General features: G+C 45.6%; 1 protein-coding gene across 10 annotated transcripts in view; it reads left to right on the forward strand.

Annotated features, from left to right (window-relative positions):
* The window catches only part of TACC2 (transforming acidic coiled-coil containing protein 2), a 206,163-nt gene that overhangs the window by 50,767 nt on the left and 134,424 nt on the right, over window positions 1-20,972 (forward strand). For 9 of the 10 annotated variants that reach the window (XM_033943068.1, XM_033943065.1, XM_033943061.1 and 6 more), the window contains 3 exons: window positions 237-1,618; window positions 4,079-4,204; window positions 8,362-14,826. In XM_033943068.1, coding sequence (XP_033798959.1) covers window positions 237-1,618; window positions 4,079-4,204; window positions 8,362-14,826 — 7,973 coding nt within the window. The remainder of the gene's footprint in view (window positions 1-236; window positions 1,619-4,078; window positions 4,205-8,361; window positions 14,827-20,972) is intronic. The other variant, XM_033943067.1, reaches the window with a different exon arrangement.

Genomic DNA, 20,972 nt, shown 5'->3' on the forward strand with positions numbered 1-20,972 from the left:
AGTTGAATGGGTTGTAGTCTTTGGTTGGAAAGATTCAGGTTCTTCAGATGTTCAACATCTAAGATCTTGTAGGCTTCAGAGATCCCTGAATATCTCTGTTATCTAGGTTTGATTACAATTTGTCTAAAATGTTTTCCCAGGAAATCTGTACGAGATAAGAGATTATATAGTTCTCTTTGAAATAGTTTGTGCCAGCCTAAAATATATATTTTTTTGTATTTTTAATTTGGATTTAGGAGTCTTCATCACCCAAGACTTTACAAGCAGAGAGTGAAAAATCTTCTAGACATGGCCAGACCATAAAGAAAAAGAAGCAACGGAAAAAAAGCACAGAAAAAAGTGTTAACCAGGACACATCGCTTACGAGCCTTACCTTCCCCACTGATGAAGTGCCATCCTTAGTAGCCCAAAAAGATAATCAGGACATCCCACTGCCCATCCAGGAAATCTCTTCAGGAATATCCTCAAGAGATAACCAGGACATCTCTACCCTAAGTCTTGGGCTTCCCATCAAGGAGATTTCTTTTGCAATAACCCCAGAAGATAACCAAGACATCCCCAGCTTGAATCTCAGGGTTCCCATCAAGGAGATCTCTTCTGATATAACCCCAGAAAGTAACCAGGACAGGCTCAGGCTTCCTGCCAAGGAGATCTTCACACCAGTAACCTCAGAAGTAAGCCAGAAACCCCCTAGTTTGAATCTTGGACCATCTATCAAGGAAATCTCAGTAGTTCCAGATGACAACCAGGATATCCCTAGGCTGAATATTTGGTTCCCTACCAATGAGATTTCCTTCCCAGCAATTCCAGAAGATAACTCAGGCCCCCACCACAACTTAAGTCCTGGTCTCCCTATCAAGGCACTCTCTGCCTCAGTAACCTCAGGAGTAAGCCAGGACCCTCTCAGTCTAAATCTTAGGCTCCCCATCAACGAGTTCTCCTCAGAAGTAAGCCAGGGCACAACCACTCCAAATCTCAGACATGCCATCAATGAGATTTTCTCAGGAGATAATCAGTATACACCTAGTCTGAGCCCTGCCAAGGATTTCTATTCTCCAGCCATTTTATCAGACAGCCAGCACACCCTCAGCTTAAGCCTTGGTCTCTCCATTAATGACAAATGTGCTCCAGTAGAACCAAGAGATAAGCAGGACACCCTCTGTTTGAACTCTGGCCACTCTATCAATGAAATCAGCACCATCTTAACTTCAGGAGTAAGCCAGGACACCTCTAGTTTGAGTCCTGGGCTCCCCATAAGAGAAATTACCTCAGTAATCTCAGATAATAATCATGACACAACCAGCTTGAAATCTGAGCTCCCTATCAAGGAGATCACATCCCCAGTCACCCCAGAAGATAAACAGGAGAGCCCCAACTTAAATTTTGGGGTCCCGATCAGTGAAATAACTGCCTCTGTTACCTCAAGAGTAAGCCATTCCACTCCCAACCTAACCTTGAGAGACCCCATCAATGAATTCTCTTCCTCAGAAGAAAATCTGAATATTCCCTTCAGTGAGATCTTCCACTCAGTGAAGCCAGAACATGAGCAAGACCTCTCCATCCTGAAGACTGTGGTCCCCTTGGATGAGAAGCGTTCTTCAGAAGTCACAGGAACGAGGTATGTAGGAAGAAGCGCAGCTCCCCTGTAATTTCTACAGCAGTTGTAAAATGTCTGAACCTATAATTTTTATGTATGTGTGTAGAAAAGAATATGTTAAAATCTACACATGTTCTTGTGAACTCTGCTCACCCTCCACCCAAACTCGGGCCCTGCTGGCAAGGTTTATATCATAGAAACCTGATGGTAGATAAAGGCCCATTGGCCCATCCAGTCTGCCCATCTGCAGTAACCATTATCTCTTCCTTTCTCTGAGAGATCCCATATGCCTATCCCACATAGAAACATGATGGCAAAGGTGGCCAAAGCTAGAAGGATGCTAGGTTGCATAGGGAGAGGTATGGTCAGTAGGAAAAAGGAGACCTCACTTAGAATAATGTGTACCTTCAAAAAGATATAAAAAGGATAGAGTCAGTCCAGAGGAAGGCTACTAAAATGGTGCGTGGTCTTTGAGATAAGGCATATGGGGACAGACTTAAATATTTCAATCTGTATACTTTGGAGGAAAGGCTGGAGAGGGGAGATATGAGATGTTTAAATGTCTACATGATGTAAATGCACATGAGTTGAGTCTCTTTCACTTGAAAGGGAGCTCTGGAATGAGAGGGCATAGGATGAAGTTAAGAGGTGATGGGCTCTGGAAGTAATCTAAGGAAATACTTTTTAACAGAAAGGGTGGTAGATGCATGGAACAGTCTCCCAGAAGAAGTGATAGAGATTGAGACCGTGTCTGAATTCAAGGTGGTGTGGTGGAATAGGCACGTGGGATCTCTTAGAGAGAGAAAGAGAGAATGGTTACTGCGGATGGGCAGACTGGATGGGCCATTTGGCCTTTATCTGCCATCAGGTTTCTATGTTTCTATATTCAAGAGGGCCTGGGATAGGCACGTGGGATCTCTCGGAGAGAGAAAGAGAGAATGGTTACTGCGGATGGGCAGACTGGATGGGCCATTTGGCCTTTATCTGCCATCAGGTTTCTATGTTTCTATATTCAAGAGGGCCTGGGATAGGCACGTGGGATCTCTCGGAGAGAGAAAGAGAGAATGGTTACTGCGGATGGGCAGACTGGATGGGCCATTTGGCCTTTATCTGCCATCAGGTTTCTATGTTTCTATATTCAAGAGGGCCTGGGATAGGCACGTGGGATCTCTCGGAGAGAGAAAGAGAGAATGGTTCCTGTGGATGGGCAGACTGGATGGGCCATTTGGCCTTTATCTGCCATCAGGTTTCTATGTTTCTATATTCAAGAGGGCCTGGGATAGGCACGTGGGATCTCTCGGAGAGAGAAAGAGAGAATGGTTACTGCGGATGGGCAGACTGGATGGGCCATTTGGCCTTTATCTGCCATCAGGTTTCTATATTCAAGAGGGCCTGGGATAGGCACGTGGGATCTCTCGGAGAGAGAAAGAGAGAAAGGTTACTGCGGATGGGCAGACTGGATGGGCCATTTGGCCTTTATCTGCCATCAGGTTTCTATATTCAAGAGGGCCTGGGATAGGCACGTGGGATCTCTCGGAGAGAGAAAGAGAGAATGGTTCCTGTGGATGGGCAGACTGGATGGGCCATTTGGCCTTTATCTGCCATCAGGTTTCTATGTTTCTATATTCAAGAGGGCCTGGGATAGGCAGGTGGGATCTCTCGGAGAGAGAAAGAGAGAATGGTTACTGCAGATGGGCAGACTGGATGGGCCATTTGGCCTTTATCTGCCATCAGGTTTCTATGTTTCTATATTCAAGAGGGCCTGGGATAGGCACGTGGGATCTCTCGGAGAGAGAAAGAGAGAATGGTTACTGCGGATGGGCAGACTGGATGGGCCATTTGGCCTTTATCTGCCGTCATGTTTCTATGTTATAAGAGGCCAGTTAGGTGTGCAAGAATACTTTAAAAACATCTTTGAAACTCAAATCTGGCATTCGCATTTCTCTCCCCTCATATTTGTGGATGTCGTGCAGATTTTAGTTAGGTGTTGCTAGGGGTCTGCGATTTGAAAGCCTAGCTGATCCTAACGTTTGTGCTGTTTATAGATTCTGGTCCTAAATGTATAAGACTGCTAACTATACAAATAATTTCACCTTTTATCAGATATTTCAAAGAATTCCTTTTCCATCCTGATGAAAATTGGAATTACTATAGAAGAGATTTTATCTCATAAAATACAATTGTGCCCCGCCTTCAAACTTTAATTTTTGAAACTGAACAGAAATGGAAGTGGCGTTTCCTGTTCACTGGTATTTGTTTAAGTGATACCACGATATTGAGTCTTCCTGAGGGGTGTCTCATGTAGAGAGCGTTCCTTTGCAGTGGGGGGTAAAAAGTGGACTGGATCAGCATATCTTGAGAGACGGAGCCAGTAATTGCCAAGATTAGAGCAATGGAGCTGCTGCTTTCATCTGGGTGGCATAACACTGTTAAGAATTGAATTACTCCATGGCTGATCCTCTTTCTCTGCTTTGGTTTTAGCTGTGAGGACGTGAAGGAGAGGGACCAGGGTCATTCTGACAGCTCCACAGCATGGGATCCAGCTCTGCTCTTTGCTAGTCCAGGAAGCAGCGAGTCTGAGAAGGGCGAGACAGTGGACACAAGTGGGTGAGTGCCCAGGACAGAGTACCTGTGAAGACAGCTGTGAGGAGAGCATGTCTTTACAATGTGCTGCATGGTGGACAAACCTTGCAAATGTGAATGTTTTGAATTTAATTGCATGTGGAATTTGGCACTGCATGTCTGTTCTCGAGAAGGAAAAGACTGCAAAGTACAGTTCTGTCTCCTGTATGGAAAGAGCTCCCAGAGGCATGTCACAGCATTAGACTCAGTGTGAACAAAAGAACAGCCATACTGGGTCAAACTAATGGTCCATCCAGTCCAGTGATCTGGCTAATCCAGGTCACAAGTACCTGGCGGAAACCCAAATACTAGCAAAATTCCCAAATCTCAAAGATTAACAAGATTCCAGAGCCTCAAAGAGCAGCAACATTCCATAAAAAATCCCCAAAGAGCAGCAACATTCCATGCAGAAGCCCCAAAGAATTGCAAGATTCCATAGAGAATCCCAAAGAGTAGCAGCTTCCCAGAATCTCAAAGATTAACAAGATTCCAGAGCCCTAAAGAGCAGCAACATTCCATAAAAAATCCCCAAAGAGCAGCAACATCCATGCAGAAGCCCCAAAGAATTGCAAGATTCCATAGAGAATCCCAAAGAGTAGCAGCTTCCCAGAATCTCAAAGATTAACAAGATTCCGGAGCCCCAAAGAGCAGCAACATTCCATGCGGAATCCCAGAGTAGCAACCTTCCAAAATCCCAGACAGTAGCAATATTCTATTCTACAAATCCCAGGGGGCGAGCTGTGGTTTCCCCCCATGTCTATCTCAGGTGTTGGAGGGGAGGAGTGAGCAGAGTCTTTCAGAAAAATTAGCCAGGCCAGTTAGAGGCAAGGGGCATTTTAAAAAGCAAAACCTGCTCTTTTACCCCCTCTGCTGCCAGTGGAAGTCAAGCACGTACGTAGGATACTGTCCTGGAATTAGCCTTTGAAACTCAGCCACATCTTGGGCCCTTCCCTAACAGACGAATGCACGGTTTGCAGATGATTTTAGTGCTGTTAAGCTGGGAGTGATGGATCTTTCTCGTCACGGATATGATAACTGTCTGGCCGTAGACTTCCAGTTCCCATGCTGGTCTCTACAAGTGGTAGCTTTTCAAGATTTGAGCCTGCCTTTCTCTCAAGATGGGACCTGTGGGATCTGGCAGCTTATGAAAAGAAGAGCGAGGTGGCACCACAAAGCTTTGTGCATCCTTCATGGTTTTATTCTTTTGCACTCTTAGCTCTTTCTTCCCTTCGTTCCTAGTAATCATCTGGCTTTCCTCCTTAAGGATGTTGTCCAGCGCAAGAACAAATGCATTTCTGGATCTGTCTGTCTGGGATCCTGGCTTTTGAGGATCTGTGTCTTTCTGGTTCCAATTTGCGGTTCCTTAACCTCCTTCTGCATTTCAAGAGGGTTTGTCATGTTCTGCATGTCTCCAGGGTTAAGTTTACGTGTAGGGAACAGTAGCAATCTGGCTTGTCCTGTGTGCAATGCTGCTGCTCCGTGGCCCGAAATAATACTTGTGGCACTGCCTTTCCGTGGCAGGGTTGGTGCTGTTTGAGTCCTGTCAGAGCTGCAAAGTGGAGGGAGGCTCTCTCCAGTACTTTGATACAGATGTTAGAGGGTGAGATTTTGACAGTTTGGCAATTTGTACGTGTTCTGGCAAAGTCTATATGTAGAGACAGAGGAGATGATGGCCGAGGAGGACCTCAATACTGGGGAGAAAATGTTTTACTGAAATGCACTTACATTTATCCAGATTATTCATCTTGCAATCTGTTATTTGTATTATAGGCTATAAAACTGCACTGAAATTGAAGTGCCAGGTTCTGAAGCAAAAGTGTGCAGGGTATTTTCACTTTGAGTCTTGGAGCAAAGCCCACGGGATCAAAAAACCCCGTTTGAAGCTTGCTCTGGGGCAGAGGGTGAAGGGTGTGATGCATTATTGAATACACAGCACAGGCTGGGCTTGTTCAGTAAAGACTGTTACCGTAGGCGCAGAATGGGAAAGAGCCCCTTTTGACTCAGGCTTATAACCTTTAACATTTCAGTCACAAAAGGCCACTGTGACTGTCGCTTTGAGTTCAAATCTGTCAGAGAATATCCAAAGCGGAATCCCGTCCAGGCCGGGATGTGTTCAGTTCCAATGGTATTGTAAAATACATGAAACAGGATGCAGGAAGTTCTCAGCTCAAGCAACACAGATGGGGCAGTCTCCATCGAGGGCAATTGTCCACTCTTTTAGTTCCATCAGAAAATCACTGGACTACGTGTTTAGCCCTCGATGGCGACTGCCCCATCTGTGTTGCTTGTGCTGAGAACTTTTCAGCAGCTCCTCATATGTGGGGTACACAGTGGGAAAAGCGCTTTTACAGACCTGTGGAAATGGAGAGCGCAAACATTCAGGTACAAGCCCCGGTTAGAAAGAGCGTATGCTGGAAATGAGGACCTCAACAGGTTGATTTGGGGGGAGGGGAGGGGCTTGAAACCAAAGTGGGTGGGCACAAAATTATGCCTTCCCTTGCAACCTCTAATTCAAATAGTAAATGTTTGATCTGGTCAGGATCCCCAAGCCTGCCAGTGGCTCCTCCTCCGGCAGCCAGAAAATCCCAAGGTACTTTCCATGGGCTGCTGCATCTGCATGGCCGTGGGCGGTTTTGAGGGGTCCTGAGCTAATGGGCCCCCAGGAGACAGAGAAGAGGCCCCCTAGTTTAGAAACATGCATAGAAATAGACGGCAGATAAGGGCCACAGCCCATCCAGTCTGCCCACCCTAATGACCCTCCCCTACCTTTGCCCTGTGAATAGCTCTCATGTGCCGATCCCATTTGGCCTTAAAATCAGGCACGCTGCTGGCCTCAATCACCTCCAGTGGAAGACTATTCCAGCAATCAACCACCCTTTCAGTGAAAAAGAATTTCCTGGTGTCACCTCGTAGTTTCCTGCCCCTGATTTTCCACGGATGCCCTCTTGTTGCCGCGGGTCCCTTGAAAAAGAAGATATCTTCTTCCGCCTCGATGCGGCCTGTGAGATACTTGAACGTCTCGATCATGTCCCCCCTCTCTCTGCGCTCCTTGAGCGAGTATAGCTGTAGTTTGTCTAATCGTTCTTCGTACGGGAGATCCTTGAGTCCCGAGACCATCCGGGTGGCCATTCTCTGAACCGACTCCAGTCTCAGCACATCCTTGTGATAATGCGGCCTCCAGAATTGCACACAGTTTATGTGAATATGCATGAAATATCCTTGCAAGATTACCTTAAGATGAATAAGGGGGTACACGTGGCGTGTGCAGCATAGGAGGGGCTTGGACCTGTCTTCAGTGATTTGCATGTGTTGCATGGTGTTTGTAGATGCCATTGACCGCCCGTTAATGGTCATGTCTAAATGTAAGCACATGGATTTGGGTTTATGCATCTTGGGGTACTGATGCCGTTACAGAACTGGCACTCACTTCCTGGAATCGGTATGCCCCCTAAGGGTTTGGCTAAGTCTCAGGATACTGGGTCTGTCCTCTGCATTCTCAGAATGTGCTTCAGATAGATTTGCATAAAAGGAAGGCGGTGTTTTGTGAGTCCGCCAGGACAGACAGGGAAAAATGTTTGAGTACCTGAATAAATGAATGTAAACCGTTCTGAGCTCCCCTGGGAGAATGGTATGTGGGAATCTCTCTTATGCATAGGCTGAAAAGCCATATCCAACTGGGTGTGAACTGACGCCCCTCTGCCTTCGGAGAATCAGCGCAGAGAAGTCAGCCTGGATGAGCTAAAAAGAGGCCAAAATCTACTGGCTGAGGCTCCTTTCTTGCCAATTGGGATTAACTAGTCAGCACTGAAAATGGGAACTGTGCAGGCCACCTTTCATCCTCCTATCTCACCCATTGTCTGAAATGACCACCCCATGTAGCCAGTTAACTCATTAGCCCATATTGACAGAAGCTCCAAGGTCTATGGAGAGCTTGCAGTCTGTGTCTGAGGAGTGTCAATGGCATTTGCTTCAGAGGCAGGTCACCTGCATGGAAATGCTGTGTTGCATGCTGGGTTGTGGTCGTACAGGCATGCAAAATGCTGGAGTGGATTGGCTGGGGTGGGCTGTTCTTTTCTGTTTTCTGGGGAGGGTTTCCTGTATCTCAAGTTTCCCTGAAAATCATTAGATGCTATTCTCGACAGAATCAGGACAGAAGGGAACAGTGATGGAGCAGAAACATCCCTCTGGAAGCCACAGGCCACCAGTTCAGTGGCAGGGCACATGCCACAAGATGAGGGCCAGCTCACGGTGCCCGTCAGATTGGCATCATTCCTGGAGCCTGCAGAAGGGACTAAAACCAAGCAACGCGCTCCAGTGCCCGCAGAAGACAAAACCAAGCAGTGTGCCAACTTAAGTTCTAATGCAAGCGCTGAGACTGCACAGCTTCAAGAGCTCGTTCTCCCCATGCCTGTATCAGACATCTGCAGAGGCACCAAGTTAGGTAAACAGAACAATGCAGTGGGGGCCGATTTGGAAAACCACAGTGTTGGAGCTTTTCTGAACAGAAGTGATAATGGCAGAGCTGAGGATGGAAGGGTTATCTCCTGCTGTCCAGCAAAGGCCGGTGTGACGCAGGAATCCCAGCAGACACGTTTCAGAGAAGCAGGACTGTTGCAGGGCAGGGAACAGCTGGGTGTTAAGTGCCAGTCAGCAGTCTGCCTGTTCCCTCCAGGGAAAATTGAAGATTATATTTCCATTCAAGAGTCAAAGCAGGATTCAGGGGGTCGTAAAAGTGCAGTTGTGACCGAGGTGGCTGCAGAGAGCACAGATGGCCCAGGAGGTCTGAAAATGGACCAAGTGACAGCAGAGACTCTGACTGGTCAGTCTGAAGTAGCAGGTGACAGCAGTTTACCAGGAACAGAAGCAATGACCATTGAGGTCCATGAATTAGCTATATCTGCTGACAAGAGTAGACAGATGGAAAGTTGTGCTGAATTGACCGATTTACCTCTGAGTCCAGCCATGGATCCAGAAGGGCCAGATAGGTGCCAGGACGAAAATGCAAGTAGCTTACAGCAAATGACTCAAGAGAAGCATGGCAGTGCCCTGGAAAGAGATGCTAGCAGGCTGCCAGTATCATCCAGCCCTGATGCTGTGATCCTATCGCTTGAGGAGGAGAAGACATATGCAGCCCTCTCTGTGATTACCAAAAACCAGACAATAACCTGCTGCCCCACCAAAGAAAGTCTCTCTCTTTTACCTTCGGAGGAAGATCATGCGGCAAAAGGGTTGTCTCCATTAACCTTAAAATACGCGAGCAAATTGCCAGAGGTGAATTGTGGAGAACTGTATGTGAGAAAGTTTGAGGAGAAAGATGGAGCCCCTTTAACTGAGGGGGCTCCTCATCTTCCAGAAGACAAAACATTACATAGGGGAGGAGCATTGTCAGGTGCTGATAGACCTAGTCTTAGAGAAGAGGATGGGAGTTTGTGTTTGTCACTTTCTTGGCATGTGGAGGCAGATAAGTCATTCTGTGAGCATCATGGAATTGATGATGAGGTGTCGGAGACTCCATCAGAAGCCCAGAGCAAGAGTGAGAAGCCAGAAATGCTTAAGAGTGCTGAGGAAATGACAAGGAAAGGATCTGAAGGAGTTAAGGAATTAATGAACACAGCTCTGGCTATTACTGGAGGAAATGTGCAGGAAGTTATAGGTTCCCTGGAGATCAAACAGCCATATTTCCCAGACACCAAAGTATGTGATGATGAAGCTGTGGCCTGTGCCAAGGACGTGGAGCAGATCAAGGCTGAAGGAATCTATGGCCACAATGAAGAACAAGCAAAGATGTGTGAGACTAGAGGGAAAGAACAGATTGAGACTAATGAGTTGGAACTCAGTTTAATTTCAATGCCAGTTAAACATAATGATAAGAAGCCAGATCAAAATGAAAGAGCTGTCGAGGAAGATCTGAAAACCCAGTCATATCTGAGCTTCTTGGAACCATTAGCAAAGGTTTCAGCATCTGACCATCCACAATTACTAGGAATGATCCAGAAACCAGACAGCAAACCTCTTGCAGAGGAAAAGCAAAGCATCTTTTCAGGAAACGTTGTCCCAGAGATACCAGATTCAAGAGCTTCTTCCAAATCACCAGCACAAGGTGAAGAGACATCCAGCTTTCTGGGCTGTGCTGAAACAATATGGTCTTCAAGTCCCAATGTATCCAGCCAACACAAACATGTTCTAGAAGAACATAAGCGCACAGATATGGATGAGCTGTTCCTGCTAAGATATCTCAGTGGCCAGAGTGACAGAGAACCACCAAAAGATATTATAGTCAGCCTTCCAGTGGTCTCAGTAAGTCATCATGAAGAGATCCAGGCACATCCTGAACATGCTGATACCTCTCTAGAACTCAGCCAAGTGAGTCTGGCAATGCAGAACACCTCTGGAGGGGGTGGGGAACCAACGGCTTGTGTTTCAGATACACAGCATTCACCAACTACCAACAGTGCTCAAGCAGTACTACCAAATAATAGAAAGCCAGCAATAAGTATGCATGAAGTTCCTGAAAATCTCAGGTACAATGCAAACAAATTGGATCACCTGAGAGACATCACAAAATCAGAAGGGAACCTACAACCTGAGGAACTACAAGAGCTGGAGCACAGTCGGACAATACACTATGCAAGTACAGCAAAGAATGAAGAAGTGATGAGTGTTCCAGAAAAGAACAACTCTCTTGTTGCAACAAAGAGTGAAACAGTGGTGAGGGTTCCAGAAAAGAGTGACCCTCCTGTTGCATCAAAGAATGAAACAATGGCAATAGTTTCAGAAAAGAAAAGTGACCCTTCTGTCACAGCAAAGAGTAAAGCAATAGCAGAGCTTCCAGAAAAGAGCAAAACAATGGCAAGGGTTCCAGAAAGGAGTGATCCTTCTGTCAAAGAAAAGAGCGAAACATTGGCGAGAGTTCCAGAAAAGAGTGACCCTTCTGTCTCAGAAAAGAGTGAAACAATGGCAATGGTTCTAGAAAAGAGTGATCCTTCTATTATATCAAAGAATGAAACAATGGCAATATTTCCAGAAAAGAGTGACCCTTCTGTCGCATCAAAGAATGAAACAATGGTAATAGTTCCAGAAAAGAGTGAGACAATGGTGAGGGTTCCAGAAAAGAGCGACCCTTCTGTTGCATCAAAGAATGAAACAATGGCAATAGTTTCAGAAAAGAGTGACCCTTCTGTCACAGCAAAGAGTGAAGCAATGGCAGAGGTTCCAGAGAAGAGTGACCCTTCTGTCGCATCAAAGAATGAAACAATGGCAATAGTTCCAGAAAAAAGTGATCCTTCTGTCACAGAAAAGAGTGAAACAATGGCAAGGGTTCCAGAAAAGAGTGACCCTTCTGTCTCAGAAAAGAGTGAAACAATGGCAATGGTTCTAGAAAAGAGTGATCCTTCTATTATATCAAAGAATGAAACAATGGCAATATTTCTAGAAAAGAGTGACCCTTCTGTCACAAAAAAGAGTGAAACAATGGCGAGGGTTCCAGAAAAGAGCGACCCTTCTGTTGCATCAAAGAATGAAACAATGGCAATAGTTTCAGAAAAGAGTGACCCTTCTGTCACAGCAAAGAGTGAAGCAATGGTAGAGGTTCCAGAAAAGAATGACCCTTCTGTCGCATCAAAGAATGAAACAATGGCAATAGTTCCAGAAAATAGTGACCCTTCTGTAACAGAAAAGAGCAAAACAATGGCAAGGGTTCCAGAAAAGAATGATCCTTCTTTCACAGAAAAGAGTGAAACAATGGCGAGGGTTCCTGAAAAGAGCGACCCTTTTGTCACAGAAAAGAGCAAAATAATGGCAAGGGTTCCAGAAAAAAGTGATCCTTCTGTCACAGAAAAGAGCGAAACAATGGCGAGGGTTCCAGAAAAGAGTGATCCTTCTATTATATCAAAGAATGAAACAATGGCAATATTTCCAGAAAAGAGAGACCTTTTTGTCACAGAAAAGAGTGAAACAATGGTGAGGGTTCCAGAAAAGAGCGACCCTTTTGTCACAGAAAAGAGTGAAACAATGGTGAGGGTTCCAGAAAAGAGCGACCTTTCTGTTGCATCAGAGAGTGAAACAGTGGCGAGGGTTCCTGAAAAGAGCAACCCTTTTGTCACAGAAAAGAGCGAAACAATGGCGAGTGATCCTTTTATTATATCAAAGAATGAAACAATGGCAATATTTCCAGAAAAGAGTGACCTTTTTGTCATAGAAAAGAGTGAAACAATGGTGAGGGTTCCAGAAAAAAGCAACCCTTCTGTCTCAGAAAAGAATGAAACAATGCCAAGGGTTCTAGAAAAGAGTGACCCTTTTGTCACAGCAAAGAAGAAACAAGTGATTGAAGCAATTCCAGAGGTGCTGGAGGACAGTGAAGGCATTCCAGCTTATACCTTACATGAAGTGCCTTGCAATCAAAGGACTATCACGGAGGCCCAGACCGGAGTTCCTACTACCTCCAACATCTTTGTTGAATCAATGTCTTCAGTCAATATGAGGAATCAGACCCAGTGCCATGAAAACATTACAAACAGTGGCACAGTAGAGGGCACCATTAATAGATCACCTCAACATGTTCTGGAAGTCACTGTAGCGAATTCACCTGCGCAGACTGGCTCTGAACCTGCTCTACTGGAAGCCATTTTCCCAGAGCTCATGTCAGATGAGCATTGCAATACTGCAGTAATATGGCAGTGTGTCAATGTAGAGAATGTTTCTGGAAGAGTTCCTTTCCATGTTCTCCACTTTGAAAAAGGATCAGAAGACGTTATTGGCGCTGTGCAGTTTCCTTCAATAACTAGCATTGAAACACAAGGCCAGACTGAAGCAGACATTAAAACTCAAGCAAGCATTCTTCCTGCAGAGATTCAACACGGCCTGTACAAGTCAGACGCAGAACAGGTAAAGCTCCTCTCTGATGTCAAGCTGGAGACCATAAGCAGCCAAGAAAACCTAACCCAACACTCTGATGAAGTCAAGATCACAGAGATTTCAAGACATTTAGAACAAGTGAAAGATATTCAGTTCTCTGAGGAAGAAAATACGGCACGTGCAAATTCAGGACAGTGGGGTGAGGAGAGATTGGAAAAAGAGTTTGACCCACAGAGATCGGAGATATGTACCGCTAACACTAGTCAACCCCAATCGCAACAGTACCAAAACAATATATCTGAGATAGCATCTCCTGGTGCTTGTAACCGTAATGTGTCTCAGTTGTCCATAGAAGACATAGGAGCACACCATACAGATAACGATTTGACAAGTCAAAAAGCCATGGCCAAAGTAGCAGGGCTTATAAAAGACACACAACACAAATGCATCATTAGCAGCACAGCCACAGAAACTGCAGTGGAGACAAACTCCCAAGCGCTGTCGTCTGCTCCCAGGGTTCCCATGCTAGAAAGATCAACTCCTCAAGAGGCCACATCCAGAGAACCAATGCCAGGGGACAGTGAAGGAAGCCTGAGGGACACGGACACGGACACAGACTTAAAAGGCACTGATCCCAGCTGCCTCTCAGAAACATCAGTTCATGGACCCCAGTCGGGTTCCAAAATCAATGCCACAGAGTGCGGTGAAAAAGATGATGCTGAGCTCATGAGTCCTGAAATAGGAGAGCTTTCATCTCCCACAGAAGACAGTTGTTTAAACGTGGGTTATGATGTTGACCTAGGGTGCCCTCTTGGAGGGGTGTCATCACATGTGGCCACTTTATTGACTACCAGCTTGGAGGCAGAAGCCATATGCAATGCCAATTTAGGTAGCCAGAAAGAAACAAGTCAAGAAAACATAGTGTCAGATAAAAAAGCAGATCAGGAAATAATCCAGGCTACTGAGCAGACAAGTAAAGAAGCTACGTCCCAAGCCTCCTGTAGATCCAAGCACAGAGAGGAGGAAGACATTCAAAGTTGGTATCCAGAAAGCTTCTCCAACCATCATTCCCTTGGAAGGAGTGGTCAAGATCTCTTTTCTGGGAAAGCATTTGCAAAAACACCAGAAAACAACCTGCAGGTGGGGGACGCACAAGCAAATCAGCCGGAAACTGATAATGTGACTAATAGGTTAATTCATGACACCTTCAACGCCAAATCTGCAGCAGAAACCCAGGTGATGCATCCCACTGCAGTGGAAGGTGATCTTTTTTGCAGAGCAGAGGCAGCTCTACCCAGTGAAGCAGCAGTGGAAGCAAATCCTGAGGCCAGTGATGGCATATTTGTTGACACTTCTATGGAAATGAATTGTACAGAGGCAGTCATAAGTCCAAAAGGCTTTCACCTCCAAACCAGCCCAGTGCCAGAGAAAACAACAGATTTTGGGTCATTGAGCATCTCCTACGATCATACAAACGCTCCATCAGACCATCTGTACAATGAGAACTTACCATATTTTGTCCAGACGCAGCCACCTTTCCCGACTTGTGCTGGTCCTCATAACTTCCCAGTGTCTGGCACTGATGACGTAACTACGCGGGAGCCTCTTCCATTACATGCTGGTCCCCACAGTCTCCCATTCTTCAGCACTCACGATGTGACTACTCAGAAGCCCGTTCCATCCTTGCCTGGTCTTCATATCCTTCCAGTATCTGCCGCCCATGATGTGATCAAGAAGGGAGCAACAGTGGAAAGGTACTTCTTGTTATATTCAATGTTTGCAGTGTGAAATATCCCTTTTGTGAAATGATAGCAGAAAAAAAGCATCCAGTGAATTCCCAGGCAGCTTTCTCTCTGCATAAGCAAGGCTTACATCCCATAGGATTGAAAAGGGGCCATGGCTCGGTATCCTTGGCCCTCCGACCACATTTTACAGAGGTGTATCATGGTCAGGGTGCAGAGAAAGATGGCGATCCCCTGGAGAGGGATGTAGAGCACTGATAGCTGGAAGGTTTTATTCTGGATTTCCTTGTTATTTCATATCATCTAGAGAAGGAAATGAATTATGGTTCCAAAGACAGTGCAGTTGTTGCAAGGATTCTGGCCTTTTCCTGTGGTGATCCTTCCCAAAGCTGCATTTTCTGTGGTAGAGAAAGGGGAGCATGTTGTAGGATCCTGCAAGTGACCAGGACTGAGGCTTCAGTTCCTCTTTCAAAGTGCTTGATAAGGACACTTAGACCTTGCGCTGCGATTACTAGTGTTCTTGCTTCAGACACAGGAGGTACCTAAGTGAGCGTCGTGTTCCTCTCACAGTTATTACTGGCAGTAACATTGTGTTGATTGTAGGTGTATCTTGTTGGCACTGATGCTTTGCATTTTGAACTGAGTGGTTTGAAAAGGGTAGGTGCGAGTCACTTGATCACTTTTCCCAAAAATACTAGGACTAAGGGACATGCGATGAAGCTACTAAGTAGTAGATTTAAAACAAACCGGAGAAAATATTTCTTCACACAGCGTGTAATTAAACTCTGGAATTCATTGCCAGAGAATGTGGTGAGAAATCAGTTAGCTTAGCGGGGTTTAAAAAAAGGTTTGGAAAATTTCCTAAAAGAGAAGTCCATAGGCCATTGTTGAGATGTAATCACTACAGGTGATTGAGGCCAGCAGCGTGCCTGATTTTAAGGCCAAATGGGATCGGCACATGGGATCTATTCACAGGGCAAAGGTAGGGGAGGGACATTAAGGTGGGCAGACTAGATGGGCTGCGGGCCCTTATCTGCCGTCTATTTCTATGTTTCTATGTTCTATGTTTCTATGTTTCTATGTAATGGGGCAATCCAATGCTTGTTCCTAAAATAAGCAGCATAGAGTCTGTTTTGCTACTTGAGATCTAGCTAGGGACTTGGGACTTGGGTTGGCCACTGCTGGAAACAGGATGCTTGGCTTGATGGACCTTTGGTCTGTCCCAGTGTGGCAACTCTTATGTTTACAAGGTGGTGGGTGATATCAGTGGAGAGCAGCAGTAGCACATACTCATGCCCTAAGGAAGGGAGAAGAGGAGAGGCAGGAGGAATATGCTGGGGTAAGAGAGGAGAAGAGAAGCAGGGTGAAGTTACTGTGGAGGGAGGGGGAATGTGCTAAGGAGAAAGGAGGAGAGATAGGAAGAGATCTTGGGAGGGAAGGAAGAAATAAGAGGTAGAGGGATAGATGTGGCGGGGGAGGGGGATGGGTGCTGAGGATCCAGGTGGATACTGAGGTGTGCTTGGGAATGCAAGTAGAACCTGGGACTGGAACAACAGCGGATCAAGAGTTGGATTGGAGGTGAAAAACCAATAAACTGAGAGAGTCTGGGTGGTTGGTAGGGGAAGGGATGTGAAGCCCTGGAATGAAACCGAAAGTCAATGGTAACATTGCTCCATGCCAGCTAAGAAGTTCGACCATGTAACTCCCTTACTTCAAAATGCGCATTGGCTTCCGGCATTCCATCGTATTCTATACAAATTATCTTTACTTACATTTAAATCGCTATTATATAAAACGCCTGCTTTTATTTATAAAGCATTGATACCTTATAATTCTCCCAAATTTTTAAGATCAAACGACCAACTCTTGTTGGTCATCCCCACTCTCAAAATTATCAACACTCGAAGGCAATTTATTTTTACTGTTACGGCGCCTCAGACCTGGAATTCACTCCCGCTATACTTAAGAGAGGAGAAGAATTTGGAAAAATTTAAGAGCCAACTTAAGAGCTTTCTTTTTAAAGATGCGTTCAATACTTAATTGAAATGTTAATTTGCTCTTTCATCAATTGCTCTTTTGTCTACCTTTATTTTTACCTATTTATTTGTCCTCCTATTCCTGTTGTGTTTTACCTTTAATTGTTGATTCTTTCCTATCTAAGATTGTATTTCTATCCCACCTGTCCTATTGTATTCTTGTCTTATCTTAATTAGTTTGTTTTGTGATTTATCCCCTTGTTAATTATATGGTCTATTTTATGCATATTTTAGACAATTTATTTTACCAATTTGTACATCGCTTAATATTTGGAATAGGCGATTAATCAAATAATAAATAAACTTGAAACTTGCAAGTGTTTCTGGGAGACAGAGCACATGAAAATCTCTCTTTGGTTGTCGGTAGTTCTCACTCTTTGGCACAGAGACCATTGCACTAGAGTTACTATATGGCTTGAGACATCCATTGCTTTCAGTGGAAGTAAAACCCGGATGTCTCAATCTACATAACATAACATAAGAATTTACCAGAGAGTTCAATGCGGTTTACAAAAGATTAGCTATGATACATAATTTGAAATGGCAGTGAAATGAGTTATTAAGAGCTAAAAGATTTTAAGAACCAAAAAGTTTTCAGTTGCTTTCAGTGGAAGTAAAACCTAGATGTGTCAATCCGTCCTCCTTTTTCTGGAGCCATATGGTAACCCTACGATGTGTTCAGACACCGCGTGGGGGAGTCTGCCGTTTCTTTTGGCTCATGTCGGTGCTGGCCCTTTAGTGAATGTGCCAGGTTTGCCCCAGTCCCTTGGGCTTTGCATTCCTGCAGCCCTGGGAAGGATGGATGCCGGTGTGAGAGACTGGAGCTGCCTTCCCTAGGGAGCTCCGGGGTGGAGCCTGCATTGCTCTCGCCCAGGCCTGCTCGGAGTCTCAGCTTTCAAACTTCTTGAAGGCAGTGGCTCCGGCCTTCCACTCAGGAAAAGCTTTTTGTGTATGTAAAGAGCCAGCATTATCCCTGAGGCAGGCCAGAAGAAAGGACAGCAAACTTCCTGATCTGGCATCTTGGGTAAGTGACTGCCGGGCCAGAAGCTTTCTGTAACTTGCAGACTGGGAGCCGGGAGCCTCTTCCTGTCTTTCAAAGTTGCCTTAGTGAGAGGAAGACGGTCAGATTGTTTAATCCTGTATTTGGGCAGCTTTCCCTGGGAATGTGTCCCTCTGTGCATCAGAGCTGTTGATTGTGTGCTGGATACGGTTACCATCACGATACAAATCACTAAACAGATTGCTGCAGTTCATATAGTGTTTGAAGATTTGGGGTTCATTGGGTCAGACATTCCCTTTTCTGTGAAGATTGCAAGAAAGTGATTTTGCTTTGGCTGCGTTAAGTGTAGAGAGAGCTTTGCTGTTGTGGGCAGGTGCATTTGGGAGAAAGAGAGCTTGGTGACATTGGGCACACGGAGAGCTTTGTCATTGTGTACAGGTATGTCAGGGACTGCAGGTGTGTTGGATTAGCAGAGGCTTTGCTCTTTTCCATTTTGAATGCATGTTCTTTCTTTTTTGATCGTTTGGAAATCCTTTCTGAGAACTTTGACCGTCTGACCTGCTGTATTAAGCGCAGGGTGATATGCCAGGGTTACCATCTTCTGTGGCGCAGGGTTTTCTCACCCAGCAGACTTACAGCTACGCAGCTGGACCTGTCTCTTTGGACGCATGCAGAGGACTGTCCTCCTTTCGAGGTCCATACAGTTTTGCTGTCTATAGACAGCTATTGTTGACATATCACATGGGCTGTTTGAATCCCACTTCCAGGCAGGAGGATCTGTAGGGAGGTGAATTCTCTGGCTGCTGCTTCTGCCCTCGGTAGACATGTTGCTCAAGGGCCACAGCCTACAGTGTGAAGAACCAATGCCAGTAATGGGGTTTCCTCCACTTAAATCTGCCAATGCATACCCAGCTTGGCGACTGCACCTTGGATCTGCTCATTGATTCCAATATATCACATAAGTGGTTGGCAGCTGCGCTACTCACATAGGTTTGGGTGTTTTTTCAACATATAACTTTGATATTAATATATAAACAAACCTTTTCCAGAGATGGTAAGGTGGTAGAACCAGAGCTGTGGTTCTCAAGTCGGTCCTGGAGCACCCCCTTGCCATGCAATGAATACGCGTGAAAGAGATTTACATAGAATGGAGGCAATGTATGCAAATCAATCTCATGCATATTCATTTTGGAGATCCTGAGAACCTGACTGGCTAAGAGGGTGGAATATTGCTACTCCTTGGGTTTTGGCCAGGTACTAGTGAGCTGGATTGGCCACCGTGAGAATGGGCTACTAGACTTGATGGACCTTTGGCCTGACCCAGTAAGGCTATTCTTATGTTCTTATCCGGGCACTGCAGAGATTCAAGGTGTGGCACTGAGTAGCAGCTCTACCCGTTCAGGGACCCTGATGCTGCATGGTGGGCACACAGACTCGCTTATAGAATGCTGGTGAAACTCCCATCTCAATGTCTAAACTTAGGTGCACCAGGTATAAATGGGGGAGGGGTCAAATTACGCAGGTGAGATCTGCCTGGGTGTATACCTCCATGTAGCCATGCACTAAAGCACTTGCATGCTTCCTTACAGAATAATATGTAAATACATATGTGGATAAGATGCAAATCACTGCCATGTTTCCATGTGCACAGTGACAGAAGTGCCTTTCACAGGGGAATAGGAGGTAAAAGGAAGATGTGAATTGCTCGTTTACTCTTTCCAAAAATACAAGGACTAGGGGGCAGACAATGATGCTTTAAATTACTACATTTCAAACAAATCAGAGAAAATATTTCTTCACACAATGAATAATTAAACTGTGGAATTCATTGCCGAAGAATGTGGTGAAATCAGTTAGCTTAGCAGGGTTTAAAAAAGGTTTGGATCATTTCCTAACAGAGAAGTCCATAGGCCATTATTGAGACAGCTTGGGGAAATTCACTGCAACATAAAATCTGTTTTACTACTTGGGACCTGGGTTGGCCACTATTGGAAACAGGATACTGGGCTTGATGGACCATTGGTCTCTCGCAGTTCAGGCTGGTGTCAGGAGGTGAGGGGGAGAGATGCTGTTATGGGCCAGGAGGGATTGAAGTACTGGAGAAAAATGACCAGGTCTCAGGAGAGAAAGAAGAGTGGTGGGTGAGTGAGAATAACAAGAGGTGCTACAGGGCAGGAATGAGGTGCTTTACAGAGCTGCGAGTGAGGTTATTTTGGGACAAGAATAAGGTACTCTGACAGACTTGAGCTCAGGGTGGGTCCGTCCTGGGAGCTGGTGCCAGCACCTCTCCTCCTCTCTCCCTCTTAAATGTTCGCCGGTCAAGCAGTGTCTTTTACTTGTCAACTCCCTTCTGACGTTACTTCTGATGCCCGCACAAGCAGCGGGTGGAGGATGTTCGTGCCCGCATACATTTCAAGAGGTACTTGGGGGGGGGAGGTGCATGGCGCAGTAATGTCAGGTGCCAGTGCCCCGGACGACAACCTCCCTCACTATGCCACTGGGTCCGAACTGGAATACAGTGGGGTTGGGGGGAGGGGGAGATGCTGAAGTGCAGGAATTAAGTGTATTGATCAAACTTTGTCTGAGGGTCTCAGTGTCGCAGGGCTGGAATGAGGTGGATTTTTGTAGAGGAAGGGCAGGAGTGAGGTGCATGGTGGGTGTCAGGGTCTTTGTTCTTGAATAGTAATGTTCAGCGATTAAGATTTAATTAAAGTCCCTGGTGTATATTGTAAGACTTGCTAAATGCGATGCTTAAACTTCCCAGTAAACATTTTCTTGCCTACAGTTAGATTAATCCCCAACCCTCAATATTAAGCAGTTTCTAAATCCAGTTTATAGATGGGATCAGAGCCTGCGCATCTCCTTCCTATCCCAGAGGAAACTCACACCACAGGATATCTTAGACCTCGGCCTCCAGGTAGTGAGAAGGCAACTTCCATGAGCCGAGTGGAACTGGCAGCTGTTACTTAGCAGATGGGCAAGACAATGATAGGCATGCTTCCTGCCACGGGCATTTCAGGGCTGTTCCTGAATTTGGAAATTCCTTAGAAATAAAGCCAAGACAGCATGCTTTGGAGAGTGTCTCATATATCCCCTGCAGGCTGGGTGGGGCAGAAAAACTG

Source organism: Geotrypetes seraphini, chromosome 4 (assembly GCF_902459505.1).
Source record: "Geotrypetes seraphini chromosome 4, aGeoSer1.1, whole genome shotgun sequence".
NCBI lineage: Eukaryota > Metazoa > Chordata > Amphibia > Gymnophiona > Dermophiidae > Geotrypetes > Geotrypetes seraphini.